Source organism: Takifugu flavidus, chromosome 13 (assembly GCF_003711565.1).
Source record: "Takifugu flavidus isolate HTHZ2018 chromosome 13, ASM371156v2, whole genome shotgun sequence".
NCBI lineage: Eukaryota > Metazoa > Chordata > Actinopteri > Tetraodontiformes > Tetraodontidae > Takifugu > Takifugu flavidus.
The window spans coordinates 3,872,521-3,887,915 of NC_079532.1; the positions used below are offsets into that span (position 1 = coordinate 3,872,521).

At 44.2% G+C, this 15,395-nt stretch overlaps 1 protein-coding gene across 1 annotated transcript; it reads right to left on the bottom strand.

Annotated features, from left to right (window-relative positions):
• Positions 1-8,580: 8,580 nt before the first annotated feature.
• Positions 8,581-15,264, bottom strand: uri1 (URI1 prefoldin like chaperone). The gene is made up of 11 exons (XM_057051917.1): positions 14,883-15,264; positions 14,147-14,181; positions 12,361-12,439; positions 12,134-12,269; positions 10,995-11,086; positions 10,852-10,912; positions 10,542-10,737; positions 10,220-10,457; positions 9,990-10,141; positions 9,673-9,913; positions 8,581-9,321 (listed from the first exon to the last, which is right to left on the bottom strand). The coding sequence occupies exons 1-11, from the start codon at positions 14,958-14,960 to the stop codon at positions 9,133-9,135; spliced, it is 1,497 nt and encodes a 498-aa protein (XP_056907897.1). The 5' UTR covers positions 14,961-15,264; the 3' UTR covers positions 8,581-9,132.
• Positions 15,265-15,395: the final 131 nt, after the last annotated feature.

The following is a 15,395-nucleotide window of genomic DNA, read 5'->3' on the forward strand; positions in this document are numbered from 1 at the left end:
AAGGAGCAGGTGTGATTTCGCGCAGGCAATAAGAGAATAAACCAAAATGTGACACACACGCAATTAGACTAGCCATGGGAGTTGTGCATTCCTGATGATTTGGGATCTGATCATATCCAAAATGGCTGCATTTATTTTTACTGCAGTCCCAGATTCTATATTTCAATATCTAATCTGCACAAGGGTGGAAATGCAATCTTTTTTATTTTTGTAGTTGCAGCACACTGTCAACTAGGATGGATGGACGATATTGTAAATCCATAGAGTGGTGACACTGGAATGAAACGCATGACTGAAATTTATAGATCAGTCGTGCATTTTTCATATTGCTTTTTAACAGCAGTTAAAATGCATTAATAATTTATGTGGACGGCTACAATGAATGCACCACAAACATCTATATGAGCCTGCAACCAACAGTTACAGCAACACATCTACAGTAATGCAGAGTGAGATACCTGTCTGTCTGTCTGTCTGTCTGTCTGTCTGTCTGTCTGTCTGTCTGTCTGTCTGTCTGTCTGTCTGTCTATGTCCACTGTAAAATGTCTGATTAAAGCATGGAAAAGACGAGTGATTCAGTTTTAAACGTGACTAAATTTATGCAATTATATGTAGTTGATATTCATGAAAGCGAGTTGATGCTAAAATACATTAAATCCATCAAAATCCATCAAATCCATAGTGTGGCGCTAAAACACATCAGCTGACCTCTCATATTCTTTGTAACATTGTTCTGCCTTCTCAAATATAACATAATATCAGATCACGCTTTTCAAAATTCTTGGAATTCCCTGAAGTTCCCAGTTTGCTCACAACAACAGTTTGATTCATTACTCCAGAGCAGGATTATGTGCCAGGCATTATACCCCTTGTGTTTCACTTCACCCACACACCCACCCACCAAACCAGCCATCCAACTATCCTGTGGCCTGCCCTGTCAGGGGATGAACAGGCAGCATAAGAGAGGGCAGTGGCAGCACAACTGCCCACTATGACCTCTACAAAAGATAGCACCCATATATTTCTGACAGCCAGATTAATGAAACCCTATAGGAGCTTCTCTGTAGGCCCCACCAAAAGCCTGACGGAGACAGAATAGTCTAACCGGCACCATTCATTACTGCAGGAGCACAGAAAGAGCACACACAGCACTGACAAACTAGCTCCTTGTGAGTAATAGCTAAAGAACTCATAAAGAACTACATACACATTTGTTGTGGATGCAGTAAATCCATGTCATTCTGTTTACAACTATCAAAAATCTGGCTTCTGCCCTGCTAAAATAAATCAGGCACTTGCAAGGCAGAGGTGAAGCTCTCTGGAGTTTCCGACATGCTCACCGACGGGAAGCCTACCCTAAATTCCGTTTGGCATCGGGAGCGCCGAACACAACAGCGGGATAATTTATGGAAAAAAGTGAAGAAACCGTTGGAAGTGCAGGTTTGTCTGAGGGTGACCAGCTGTGTCCACGGCTCATTCAGATGACAAGTGGTTCACAAATCACATTTATGCAGAAGGAAGGGATGCGACGTTGATTAAGTATGTATGTGTGGGGAAAATGATCACCTCAGCATGCACTTATGGTCCAGTGTTCCTATTCTTCATTTTGTGTGTGTGTGTCTGTGCGTGTGTGCGTGTGTGTGTGTGTGTGTATTTGTGTGTATTTGTGTGTCTACTTGCATGCATGCGTGTGCGAGATACAGCTAAACTGAGCATTCATAAAATGCTCTGGTGCGTTCAATGGCACTCACACGGAGTAAAGCACAAGGATGTATAAACATGGTTTCCACAACTCGTTGACATCATCTCATCAGACACCCACTCTTTGTCTCTCTCTCTCTCACACACACACACACACACAACACACACACACACACACACACACACACACAGGCATGTGCGTATAGAAAGTATTTTAAATCACTAATGTGTAAACAGTTGCTCTTGTTTGCACAGACCACCTGTTCTTTCTGGACACAAACAACGCTCTGGCGTACGACATGGTTTGTTAACAGTGTGGGGTGCATTGGGGATGCCTTGCACAAGAGAAGCTTATCCGCATGGTGTAGACTGCATCAGATGGTTTGGCCCTGCAGGACGGAAGCCAGCTTTAACAGAACCCACGCGGATCTCAAAGAACGATCTTCGGTTCTCAGCACCTTGACACCTTTTTCAGTCTCAAGGAGGAGAACCTCCAGCAAAAGATGGCAGGAATGCAAAAGCCGAATTTCCGTCACTGCCTCCTTCACAGCGACTGGACAGCGTCGCCAGCGCATCAGCTCTTTTGCTCAATATCAACAAAATGACGGGTCTGCTTTTCAAAAGCAAAAGCACTTGGAGGCACAATAACAAAAGTCATTAAAGGAGTCATCGCAAAATCGCAGCAGGAGTCTGGTAATGCCACTTACAGTAGCTCATTAAGCTATGGTATCTACAGGAAAAACACTGACAAACAAAGAGCATAATCCAAGGCACATTAACTGGCCTGATAATTCAATGAACCCTCATTTGGCAGCCATCTTGCACTTGTGATGGTCTTTTTTTTCCGCTGGAGCAGCACAGCACAGGCCCCTCATGAAGTTCTTCTCTCTCTCTCTTTCTCGCAAACACACACATACACGTACACACACACACACACACACTATCTATCCTTCTCCCTATCTCCCGCGTTCTCTAAAACAACAAAACATCCACCATTAGACAACGGGGTAGCAGCGTAATTAGAAAATGACTTCCTTTGCAATCCTAGCTAAGTAGTTTACACACTGTAATTACAGGGACAAAATCATCTTTTCATCATTTGCTGATTGAGCTCATCAACCCAGTGGGATCCCAGGACTGTGCTCAGGCAACATCTGGGCTAAGAGAATTAGCCTTTATTTTAGCAGGCCTTCCACAGCAGCGGGAACACCGGACACCCGCACGGGTCTCTTTCCTTCTTTTTTCTTTTTTTCAGAGTGTTGTGGAGTGAAGTGTTCTTGCCTCTACACTGAAGTGCTCAGCCTTTACTTGATACAAGAAGAGACAGTTTGGGAGGAGCACAAGATCGCTGCGTGCTAACAGCTTTTCCCACGCTTTCAAAAATGCCATATCAAACTTTGACTCCCCCTCGGAGCTGCTCCTGCGCTTGAATCGGAGCATTGAAGACTGACCTTGGAGCAAAACGGCGTGCCATTTCACGGAGGCTGCTGTGTTTACTCTCATTCTCCGCGCGCCCTGAGCCTTGACTTTCTAACAAACACGCCTGGTCACGAGCTGAAGGTGAAGTGCTTTCATCCGTCTATGTCCTGTGGAAGGGCTCAGTCTCTCTGTGTTGGCAACAGTGGCAAGTGTTTAATGTGGCAGCTGTTAGCCTCGTGGATTTTCACTAATCACTCTCTCCTGATTACTCTGATGAGTGCATGATGCTCTTAAATAATCAACCCGCAATGAAAAAAAAAAGAAAAATAATTATCATCATCTCCCTAAGTAGTGCAGCTGCACCCGCCTGCAATAATTACAACTAGAACAGGGCGCCTTCTCTCGTCACTTACAACCACTTATTATTAGAGATAACGCTAATTGGTGCAGTGGTGGGCGACAATTCTTCATGGAGTTCACCATAAAAAGCCAAACCTTGGAAGTTACGGCCCATCGGTGGCCTTAAAGCGAAGGTGCGGCGCTCGCCATCACACGCAGAGACGCACCAATGATCTGATCCAGGGGAGCAGTAGATGTCCTATCAGCGGCCCCACGGTTGCGTCGCCGCCGTGCCCTCTACTCTGCCCCTCCCCCCACTCCCGGTATCAGCCTGGCAGACACAATTAACATTTTCATAAAAACAATTCCCTGCCTCCAATAGTCCAATGTAATTTGTTTTCCATCTCTGTTCATTAATCATTGTTTAAATCGGTGAGCCATCCCCTCCACTCTGCCATCTGCACTCAGCTGTGTTACAGATATGACACCTTCCCCCTTAATGGGAGCTGACAGCCAGGAGAGGAGCCCCATGGAAAATAGCTTCCTGCATGTGCACTTCGGGCTCACACACTGCCAGCAGGTGAGAGCAGGGCATTTAATGGATTCTGATTAATCTCAAAGGCAAATAACATTATACTACAACACCCGGAATGCCACAATGTCTGAGAAATCTATAGCGCCGAGCAACCAGGCCAGAAGTTTTTAATACACACGGTCAAATCTATCCCACATTCCGTCCAAGTTGTTTGCCTTTTAAATCTATATTTTTTTTTGCTCTATCTCCACCGAAATTAGTGCAGTGTTCCCACAATATGCTATTGTTTTCCTGGAATTGGGAGCAAGGTTATTAATTATTCACTGTTGTGTTCTCATATGAGGGGGCTATGCTTTTCACTCTATTGCCTCATAGCTCAAATACTTAGGGCCATGGTGCTTGGGCAAATTTCACGAGGCAACATCACAGAGATATTATTATCACGAGGCAGACACTGAGGAGATTAAAACTTTCCTGAAGAGTTGGAGTCGACTCGAATCGGGCCCAAGTACTTCCAAGTGGCGGGATTTTTCATGGAGTCGGCATGCGAGGGACAAATGAAATGACTTTTGCTCCTTGCTGTTTTTCCTTATAAGTAAGCCCCCGTTTAAGCCCAACCGGAGGTTATCCGAGGGTTTATCCTGGGGGGGGTTGGGGGGAGGGGGTAGCGGTGGTGTTATTCTCAGTGTGGCGAGCCAAAAAGTTCATCTGGCCTGTTGATTTCAGCGTGGATTACAGATATTCAAATCATGTGCCTGTTGTTCAAACAAGTGCCTCTATCAGGGGAGAAAGTTGCCAAGCAGAGCTTTGTCGCGTAAGCTGTGTGATTTTACTGCACCATAATGAAAAACACGGCGGCACTGTACAGTTTCCTCTGCCCGAGCCCCCTCGGTTGTGGTGCTAGGGCCATTTAACTTTTGAGTCAGAAACAGAATCACCTGAGCATACCTGCCAACATATCCCAGACACCCCTGACTCCTTTTTTGGAGCGGAGGAAGGGGGATAACAGCAGCAGCAAATGATGTGTATATTCAAAACTGAATATTTCATGTTGATTGATCACACTGACTGCCACCCACCTGCTCCTCCTCCTGTCCCACCGGAGCTGGCATGAGGAGAATTTGGTAATTGAGAAGAGCAGCGCATGGTCTCTCTTTGCTCGCATATGACAGATGGGGCATCATCGCTTCAAAGGAGAGCATTTGGAAACGGGAGGAAAGGGGGCGAGGAGGATGAGGAGGAGAAGGAGGAGGAGGAGAAGGAGGAGGAGGGGTTGGTGGGGGTTCACAGGGCGAGGGGTAGCTGTGGCACTGTGTACAGGTGACAGTAAATAAAGGAAATTATAAGATGTCATCTATACGGCTGCTAGTATAGGTGCACTTTCTAAAAATCTCACACAAATTTAGGGTTCCTGAATTCATAATTACAAGCAGCACAACTTCACTAGGTCTTATTGTGGATCAAATGTGGTATTGGTGTTTTACAGAGGGATACTAACATACCATTAAAATACAGAATTCTAAGGTAATGACATGACAGAACGGTAAACAGTACATGGAACACGGTCGGCTGCACAAAAATAATCCACATTCTTTTAACGTGTCATTTTACGCACAGCCTATTATCCCTCTCTGCTACTTTTATTTTTGACCTCAAACGCCACCACCAGCAACAACCAAATCGGCAACAGCGGCTGCACCATCGGCACGAAAACAACATCCAACAGTTGCTAAAAACCGCGCATCTATTAGAATCCGAGTCGTTCCAAACTTCACTTCACTTCCCGCGGATGACGCGGGCAAATGTGGCGGACGGACCGCGAGTGGTTGGCGCTTACCTGCCCGGTGCGTAAACGGCGGAGGACGCGGGGTGACAGCCGGAGTTGAGCGGAGAGTGATGTGGAGTCGGATGACTGACTGCTGACTGACGGACTGTACGCTTCACACGCTTTATCACGGACGCACGGCCGAAGCGCGCACAGCCGGACGCGGATTTTTTCCCCCCTCACTTCCTCCGCGAACGAACCAACCTAAAAACCTCTTGACGCTGTCACAAAGCGAAGACAGCGGTCTGCCTTTCGCTCATTCCAGTTGAAGAAAGAGGTAATGAAATCTTATGAAGAAAAAAAAAAATTACATGAGATACTTCGATATGTCCCAAAGCTGTATGTCTCCCTCATCTGGCCGCTGGTGAGTACACCGTGCGTAAAGAGCTCTGTGCCATCCCAGAGACGTTTAAATGTGGGAGCGCTGTGGAGAAACATTCGTGTAGAATTTTGGGGGGTGATTAATGCGGCAGTGTTTATTTATATTAATCTATATTAAATGAAAATTGCGAGTATATGAGCCAGATTCACCGCGATGATTTTGCTACCCTCTTATTTTTTAATCTACAAAAATATAGGGAAAGTGAATCGTTTAATTGCATTAATAATTAAAGGGGTTCCAAAATAACATTCCTCCAACAATGAAGCAATGCTGTGGGGGTGGGGGAGCGCCATAAAAATAAATAATGAGGGCTGAAGCCTTCATCACACACACTTAGTTTATAATTTTCTCAGTCTTGAACTGAACTTGAACATACACTTAATTCTCCCTGAATGATTTAAACAAAGGTTTAACATCCTGAATTATTTTGAGCAGATCTCTGATTAAATGAGGTGTCGATAAGATTCAGAGCTGTGAATCACCTAGGCGTTTCCCACCTGTGACTTCAACATAGGGGTGTATTATTGAAATACCTGAGGGGCAAAAGCACAACAGCCGTCACAGGTGGTGGTTCTAAGGGTATATAAGGAAACACTTCAGAAGTAAATCTGTAGTGTGCAAAGTTGCATTAGCAGAGCAGCAGATATCTGACATTTGGAGGTAAGTCCAACTCTTCCTCTCTTAGCACCTGTCTAGAAAACAATACTCGCCCGAGTTCTTCATCACACATCTTACAAAATCCCTCTTAATCCCTGAAATGCAGATCTTGGATGTTCCGGCCCATTACATAGTGTGCTCGCTCTATTTCCTTGTATCTTGGTTCTGCTGTGTTCCAGCATATACCTTCACAGCTTAAACTACATAAATCCATTGATCCATGTCTCACCAACACAACGCTAGCATGTTAAGCATTGCCTAATCTGTCTCATGCTACCTGGATTTTCATATTGGAGAAATAATCCTGATGAAGGGGGTGGGGGGCAAAGTCACCTCAGGACCAGTTTAAAAGCTTCTTATCAGAGGCCTGCACTCCCACCATTTAACGTAAAGAGGAGTGATAGCCTTTCAACTCACAAGCTGCAGCTTTAATTAAAGCTGCTTGTGTGTGTGTGTGTGTGTGTGTGTGTGTGTGTGTGTGTGTGTGTGTGTGTGTGTGTGTGTGTGTGTGTGTGTGTGCGTGTGTGTGCGTGTGTGAGTTGCCTCTTTAAAAAACAAGAAAAGATCTGGACTACATTAAACAATGTGGTGGTCCTCTGGAGTTCACCGTCAGGAAGAAACAGATGCTTCTAAGGCCGATTCATCTTGACCAAAGTGATTATCGCATCTCCAAACACTCACAATATGCAAACTCGACTGACTGAAGCCATGAAATTTACATTTGTTTGACGTCTCCAGCAGGACTTGACCCATACTTGCACACAACTTACATCTAACGTAACTGATACGCTCTATTTTTCATTTATTTTCACGCTTGCACAAATTAAACTCTTCAAATATTACTTCGAAACGACTGAAAATACCCCCTGGAGTTCTTTGTAAGTATCATAGTAAACATTATAGACCCACCTACATATGGTGAGGTCATGGACGGGGCATCAAAAACTCATCAGAGCTCATTTCCTAGAGTGCCTTATTGCCAAATCCACAAATAGATGTAATCATGGTATAACACCCTTAACACTTAAAAATTTAGCTGCTAATTGTTTGACACTGAAGGTCTTGCGGATCTTTGTCATTTGATGGGGGTGAGAAAAGGCTTGCGCTTGACTTGTGCACGTACAATAGCAGAACTACAGGTGATGTCACTGACCAAGCCCATTGGAGTCTGATTTTCAGCGAGCACGTGGGTATTTCTGAAGTGAGAGCAGCCCCATAGACTGACTGCATGCAGATTTGCAGACAAAAGGACCTTTAAAAGATGAAATCAGTCTTTTTTTTCTCCAGTTTAATTTTACACACAAAGATTAGTTTACTTAGCTCGGTTTTCATATTTCAGAAGTCCACATGATGTTTGCACTGACGCATTAAGCTTCTTTTAGACGCACAACAGCCTGTAAAAGAGCTGGGCTTTAACCAATCAGTTTTTATATTAGGCCTGTAGCCTGCGCGTTGCTCGAGCTGAACTTCCTGTTCGGTTTTATAGGTTTGCCGTTGATCTTGCGTAAGCAGAGTTTAATGCACATCAGGAAATTCTCATGAAATAACAGATTGTTCTTATTTCTGTGCTGATCATGTAACAGCTCCCTTTTTAAGACCAAAAAAACATTTACAACAAGCAAAAGTGCAAGTTGAAACAATGAGAAAACTCTCAAAACAGCCATAAAGACGCACAAACTCAAACATAAGGTCAGCGGAACATAAATGAGGGGGAAGCCAGCGTGTTATTTGAACAGATTTATTTGTAAAACGCTTTCTTTTCCCATCAACATTATGACTTGATTTTGTCTTTACGTAAAGCTCATCACAAAGGAGAAGATACATTCATAGGCAGGTCAAGAAAGGGTTAAAGAGGAGCAAGCATGTACCCGACCTCTATAGTCATCGAAAGAGAAAAACAAGGCAACTGGCTCAAGCTTCAAGCCTAACCTAAACTGGCGATGGCATCAACTGACAAACAGAAGACGGAAAAACACGTGGAAAGACTCTTGTTTCAAACAGGCTCTGCAGAACTATGGACATTTGTTCAGTACCGTTTACAGTTTCCTTGGTGTGTGGATTAGCCATGGAGACTCTGAAGGTAATCAGCAGTGTTAGACGCTCATCAACATCCGATTGTGCTTGTTATCCTTCTAAACAGCCTCACAGTCAGTGACAGAAACACTATCAACCAAACGTGAAATGAATCTGGGAACATCAGCCAGATGTTCAAGTCAGTAAAAGATTAGAAAAAAAGGCTTTAAAACTTGTTTAACAATGATAAAGTGTTTAATTTTACTTCTGTTGCAGCCTGGCTGCTTTAAACTTTGACACTCTTTTAGGAGCTTGTTGGGGAGGCGGAGCGTCAGGCGCCACCTCTTCCTGTTTTCTCTCTAAGATGGTGGGAAGAGCAGGTGGAGAGATGGTCAGGTGGGGGACAGTCAGAATCATCGGGTCCTTTTCCACCACCGTGCCTGAAAATGCCTGCACAGGAGGAAAAGAGCCGGTTAACCTCCACGAGGGCTCACTCTCCCTGCATTACACTTGGGTTAAAGAAGTCGGAGGTTTATCGTTAGTACAAACGGTGCATTTCTGCCATATATTCCCACTTTGTGACTGGCATTTTACGACTGTTCCAGTGCACAGAGCTTTAACTCAAAGAGGCTTCTGAGAGTTTGGTTATGTTCTCATTAAGGGATATGAGGCTCAGTGGTGTAATTTTCATGAGCTGTTTCATACTATCGGAATATTATGCGGTGTAAGTGAGATTAAAGATCAGACAAAGGAACGTGGCTGATTTGGCTGATGACGTGAAGACGAGCGTGTAGCACTCACCTCAAACCTGCTGGCGGTGTGTGTGGGTGCTGCGCCGGGGCTGTCCTCCTCTGTGATCCCGTCACTGGTGTCGCTGTGTGCCGGGTCCTCGTGGCTGAGGCCGCGGCCGATCACCCTTCGCTCCTCAAAGTCGGCCGCGCTGCTCTCGCTCGTGTCGCTGCACACGCTGTTTTCCCTGCTGCGGGACTTCAGGATGGACTTCCTGGGGAACGGTTCCCCGTTCTTCACATCCACAAACAACCTGCCGTGAACAACAGAAACGTGTAAAACCACATCTACCTGTATATTCTCTCTCTTATCGCCCACATGCTTCCTACCTGTAAATGTCTGCCGGTGTTGTGATTTTGTGGAGCTCGTGATGGGAGTGACCGTTGCTGTGGCTGTTTTTCCTTTTCCTCTTCGAGTGTTCCTTCTGCTCCTTCCTCTCGCTGAACTTCAGGGTGGTGTTTTTGCCCGTGTTTATCCTCACCTGAAACAAGCGGCAGAGGCGAGATAAAGGGAGAGCCCGGCCAGAATGAATCTTCCGTTTGACAAAAATGAGCCTGACCTTCTTTGGTTCGACTGTGTGAGAGAAAAAGATTGTAGGCAAACAGCTGCCTCCCTCTCCATCAATGTCCTCCTCCTCCTCCTCCCGTCTGTCTGTGCTGGCTGGTGCTTGACTTTGAGGCAGAGACATCCAGCTGGGCTTCAGGCTCTGTTCACTTACAGGAGCCGCCCCATCTTTCTCCTCTTCTGAGGATAAAGACGACGTGTCCTCACCGTTCGTGTCTGCGTTATCAGATAATCTGAAGACGTGACACATTTGAAGGCATTTTAAAATGCGGTGATTCGAAACCAAATGCGGAAGGATGGAAGACGAGTATGTTTACCTGTCCTGCTCATCCTGCAGCGCTTCAAGTTTCTCAAGTTCATCCAGCCGAGCCCACAGCTCCTCCTCCGTCAGGATGCCTTTTCTTTCCCCTCCATCACTGCCTTCCTCTTTGTTTTCATCATCCTCTTCTTTAATATCCAGTACAGCATCCAGTTTGGGTTTGGAATTCGGCTTGTGTGCTAATCTGCGCTTCCCTTTTGAAGGAGACAAATGGAAATGAGTACAGTAAAAAGAACAAGTTTCTTATTTCTCTCTCTTTTCGCCAGCCAAAAACCAATGTGATGGAGCAGAAAAACTGTCAGAGATACCTTTGACGACAACGGCGTCATTGTCTTCGACTTCTCTGATATCAACAAAGTCTCCTTTCATCTGAAAGGAAAAAACTAAGTGTCCTCATTTCAGGCTTACACAACATTTTGACTGTGAGACAACTCGTGGTGACAGAACTTACAGATGTCATGGTTTCCAATTTCCTTGCAAACTCCACTCTGGAAACAAAGTTTTCCTTGGTCTTGGAGAGGTCATCGAGTTCATTCATCACATCTGCATAAAACAGGAACAGTAATAAGATACTTTATTCATTTACACACCAAACTGTGTCTAAGAGATTATTTATTTCAGAGGCACCCGGCTACTCAAGAGTTAAAGCCCAGAACAAGTTGGGGGGAAAAAATTTTGAAAAATGATGACACAAACAGTTCATAATATCTTCTGCCCTGAATACTACTCTGGATCATTAAATCTTGACAACAATTAAGCCCTTTTGCTAATAGCAGCAGAGGGCCCCTGTTTCCATGGCGATCGGGAGCCCCTCCAGTCAGTGCATCAACTGAAAGTGAGGAAAGGTCAAACACAGAAGGCCTGACAATTCAGCTGCTCTCTGACACATTTCAGCTAGCTATGTTTGTATTACAGCACTTAGCTCTGTAATAGCAGGGTGGCCAAGGTCAGGAGAATGGGTGGGGAGAGGGGGGCACAGACGGCTGCGGATGGGCTGTGGCAGCATATTTCTGCTTCACTAAACACTCTAATAATGTTCACATCAGAGATCGTTACTTGGGCCCATTTGACTCTATGAGAATTCGGCAATGAGCAGCAAGGCAAAAACAGTTTGCATAATGTATATTACAATGAATTATTTTCCCTCAAAAGTCAGTCAAGCATTAACGTCTTCTGCAGTGGGCTCCAGTTGGAAAGAATGACAAATGTATGAGTTGCTATGAAAAAGATCTACGGCGGGGAAACTGACATTAATGAACGTGGCCAACGTAGAACTGCGAGGACCGCGCCAGATGTGAACCCCCGGGATGAATCCTAAATTAAAAACACTCCAGCCAAATTTGAAAGCAGATATTATGCCGCCATTTCACTTCACCAAACACATCGTTAAAATTGTGTGAATTCTACCATCATGGTAAGAGATGCTCCCATATACACGTGGTAAATGATGCTTCAGATAACAGGAAGTCAGTCACTGCGCCTCAGTGATTCTGGTTAGACTTGATGCAACAGCACCCTCTGCTGGGCCTACTGCAGCATTAGTTAAGAATCACTTTTTAAAACACACACACACACACACAGCAGACTTACGCTTCATCCTGTGGGCCACAAGTTTCTGAGCCTGTTTTGCGGAGCACTTGGCGAACCAGTTGTCACCCAGCAATACTGTAATTTCATTGGTGTGCACAAGCTTCCCAGGCATGAAGGCTAACGAGCCAAACGGCACCTGTGTGGAGCACAATTGACGTGAGACCGAAAACTCTCACGATGCTGAATAAAGGTTGTGTTGTGTTGTTAGCTGTGAGAATCTCACCCACCATGATATCATAGGACAGTTGGTCTGGAAGGGTTTGAAGCCGCTCATTCAGGGCTTCATAGTCACCCGACACCTTCTTCCTGCAAATGAAAAAATTGCAAAATATCAACCCAAAGGCAACTTAAAATGATTTCCATTCAAACCACTGCTGGCCTCCTCAACACTCTGGAATGTCGAAAGGAACAATAAGACAATCACAGAGGGAGTTCCTGTTTCAAAGACTGAGGACATGGTGTAACACAGGTGGCCTCAAGGACTTCCATTTATCTGATACCAAGAAATTTTGGAACTAAATAAATGCAACTGTAACAGCAGAAGCAGGAAACATTGCTTTCACATAGAAATAAAGAGGACTGTAAACAGTTAAAAGAAATGTCGGCGCAAAGGTTGTTGTATCTGATGGAGAACTAAGTGTGTAAGTATTTGTGTGTTATTACAATCTGCAAGTATGGATTCAATTGGCTGTTTTCAATTGCTGATCTCATGGAAGCAGCCTTGAAAGTGAGATTAAAAAAGCATAAATGGCAAGTGATGAAAAGAAACGATGAGTGTATTTAGCCAATCAGGACAGTCCTGAGGGGCATCAACGAGGGTTCTGGGAAAGAAAAACTGGCTGAAGTCTGACTTTTGTTGTTCTCTGAGTAACAAGTCTGGACAGCAGAGTGTAGACATGCGCCCAGATATTCTCTTTTCACATTAAAAATCACGATACATAAATCTGCAGAGCTCCACACAGACATCTTTCCTCCTAACCAGTGGAGCGGAGAACACTGCAAATCTACACTGGGTAGATTTTCGTGATGCATAAAGAGAAACCAAACAGCTCATGTCTCCTGAATTCTTTATATGTCTGGGGGGCAAGATGGAGGAAACAGCACAAACTATGTACAAAAAAATGTATAATCCCCAATGACACCAAAGTTTTACTGTTTTTGTCATTAAATAAGAAGCTCTAATTGGGGCAAACAAGAGCAAATAAAAGGCTTAGGTTTAGGGGTCGCTGGTTTGTTCTACAATAACCCGGAGTGTCGATCGGGGTGGAGGGGGGATGAATGGCTACATATAGCTGTCAGTTTGAGCACAAACACCATCGTGAATTCACACAAGTGTTTCCACTCCATCTACATGATGCGAGTTCCTGACAGGGCAGCACGGCTCCGTGTCGCCACATGTGGTTTGATACCTGATACCTCCCTCATTCACTCACCTGTCAGCTTTGCTGCATTTGTTTGTCCAGACTGTGTCACACTCTCATCTATCAAACAGCTACTTTTTTCTCCCCCAGGAAGATATTTTGACATTACACAAACCCAAGTTATGCCCGAGTGTCATGGGTGTAGTCTGCTGTAAACCCAACAGTTGGGTTATATTTCATCGGACTGACCCTGAAGAGATTGAATTAAATCATTCAAAATAAATAACCACAAAGCATCAATACTGCCAAAAACACATGTATAAAAGTGATAAATTCTTTTCTGGCTCTGTTTGAGAATTCATTCAACATCATGTTGATGGTAATTAGGGTGAAATATAAAGTTGTTGGGTTTTTTTTAAGCACTTCTGTCTAGACAAAAATCAGTAATTGGCAGAACGCATTTCCCTTTTTAAGAGAAGGTCCCTGAACAGAAAATGTTTATGAAACTTTCACAAAAAGCATAACAGTGTTTCCATTTTAAAAGATATTTGGAACACTAGTAGCAACCATAAAAAGATACATACTTATACATTCTTTTCAGCAACATCTCAGCACAGTACAAGTTCTCTTTCCCACAAGGGAATCGACTTACCAGTGCTGAATCTTGTTTTCACAGTCTTTCACCACCTGTTTCAAGGACAAACTCGTTAAAACACGAAAAGTGATTAAAAACAATGTAACCCACAAAGTGCTGGGCTTCAACACTGTGATCAGGGATCAGATGGTGCTGCAGGATGTCTGCTTATATTACACACACAATATTTAACCAGGAAAAGGAAGCAGGAAGCCAAAGGAAGAGCATTAGTCAAACAAATGATCGGAAACTTTAAATTACTGTTTCAGACTGTGGGAGCAGTTTATTGCAATCTTCATGTTAAAACAGAATAAAAATAAAGAAATGCTAATGATACTATTGTGACGTCGTGGTCATGCGTGCTATTAACGGGGATTTCAATCCTAATCTGCATGCACGCTCATGGCTCCCACGAAACACTTTATAAGGACTAAATTCATATAAATGTCAGATTTTTCCTGATCTTTATGGTCACACTGCGACCATGTGCGTCTTCGTAAGACAGTGGAACTGGGACAGAAGTGAAACTGAAAACAACAAATAATCACTTCACCGCAGCTTCAGGGCATCTAAGCATAAGGAAGGGAGAAAGTAGCACTATAGTTAGTTCGCAGAGGAAGGACAAAATCTGAAAATCTTTCATGTGAAAAGACTTCAGGAAGATGAAATGGTGCTTCTGCTGGTCCGCCGCGTGGCACCGACCAGATGGTGGCTAATGTTCGACGTTACGGGCCAGCAAAATGTTGCAAAATACCTTTTCCTGTTCCTTTCGGAGCCTGACAACTCCGTCGAGATTGTCGATAATCGCATTATCCTTTCCAGCCATTGTCATCACACGTACGTAACACAAGTGGTTTTAGTGAGCCCGACACAAAGCTCAGGGGTTGTTGTGAGTCCTAAAGAAGTGTTTATGAATGCAGAAGCAGCAGCTATTCCCCACCGCCGTTCTGTGCGTATTCATAAATAAAGCAGTGATAATTATCTCCACGTTCGGAACTGATATCATCTCACACTTCCATTTCAAGGTTTTTGCATGATGTCCAAAAATATCCAGGGTTTTTTAGATTCCCAGCGGTTATCAAACAGTCCTGCTTACTCTCACTGCGACGTGCACCTCGAGAGGTTTAAAATGACGGCGGGGCTTCCGGTGAAAGATTTCAAAATAAAATAGGAAACTGCCTGTCCCAGAACCTTGCAACTGGGTGACGTTTTCAGACATCGTTTTCAACAAATAAAGTAATTTTATGGCCACAAACTTCTATCTCGT

Bases quoted from the DNA above. Each gene is read 5' to 3' on its own strand.
- uri1 (XM_057051917.1), bottom strand. From the start codon at position 14,960: ATGACAATGGCTGGAAAGGATAATGCGATTATCGACAATCTCGACGGA. The intron at 11,087-12,133 runs GTAAGTCTGCTG...TGTTTTATGCAG, and splicing joins TGTGGCCCACAGGATGAAGC to ATGTGATGAATGAACTCGAT. The intron at 10,142-10,219 runs GTCAGGCTCATT...CGCTTGTTTCAG, and splicing joins ACACAGTCGAACCAAAGAAG to GTGAGGATAAACACGGGCAA.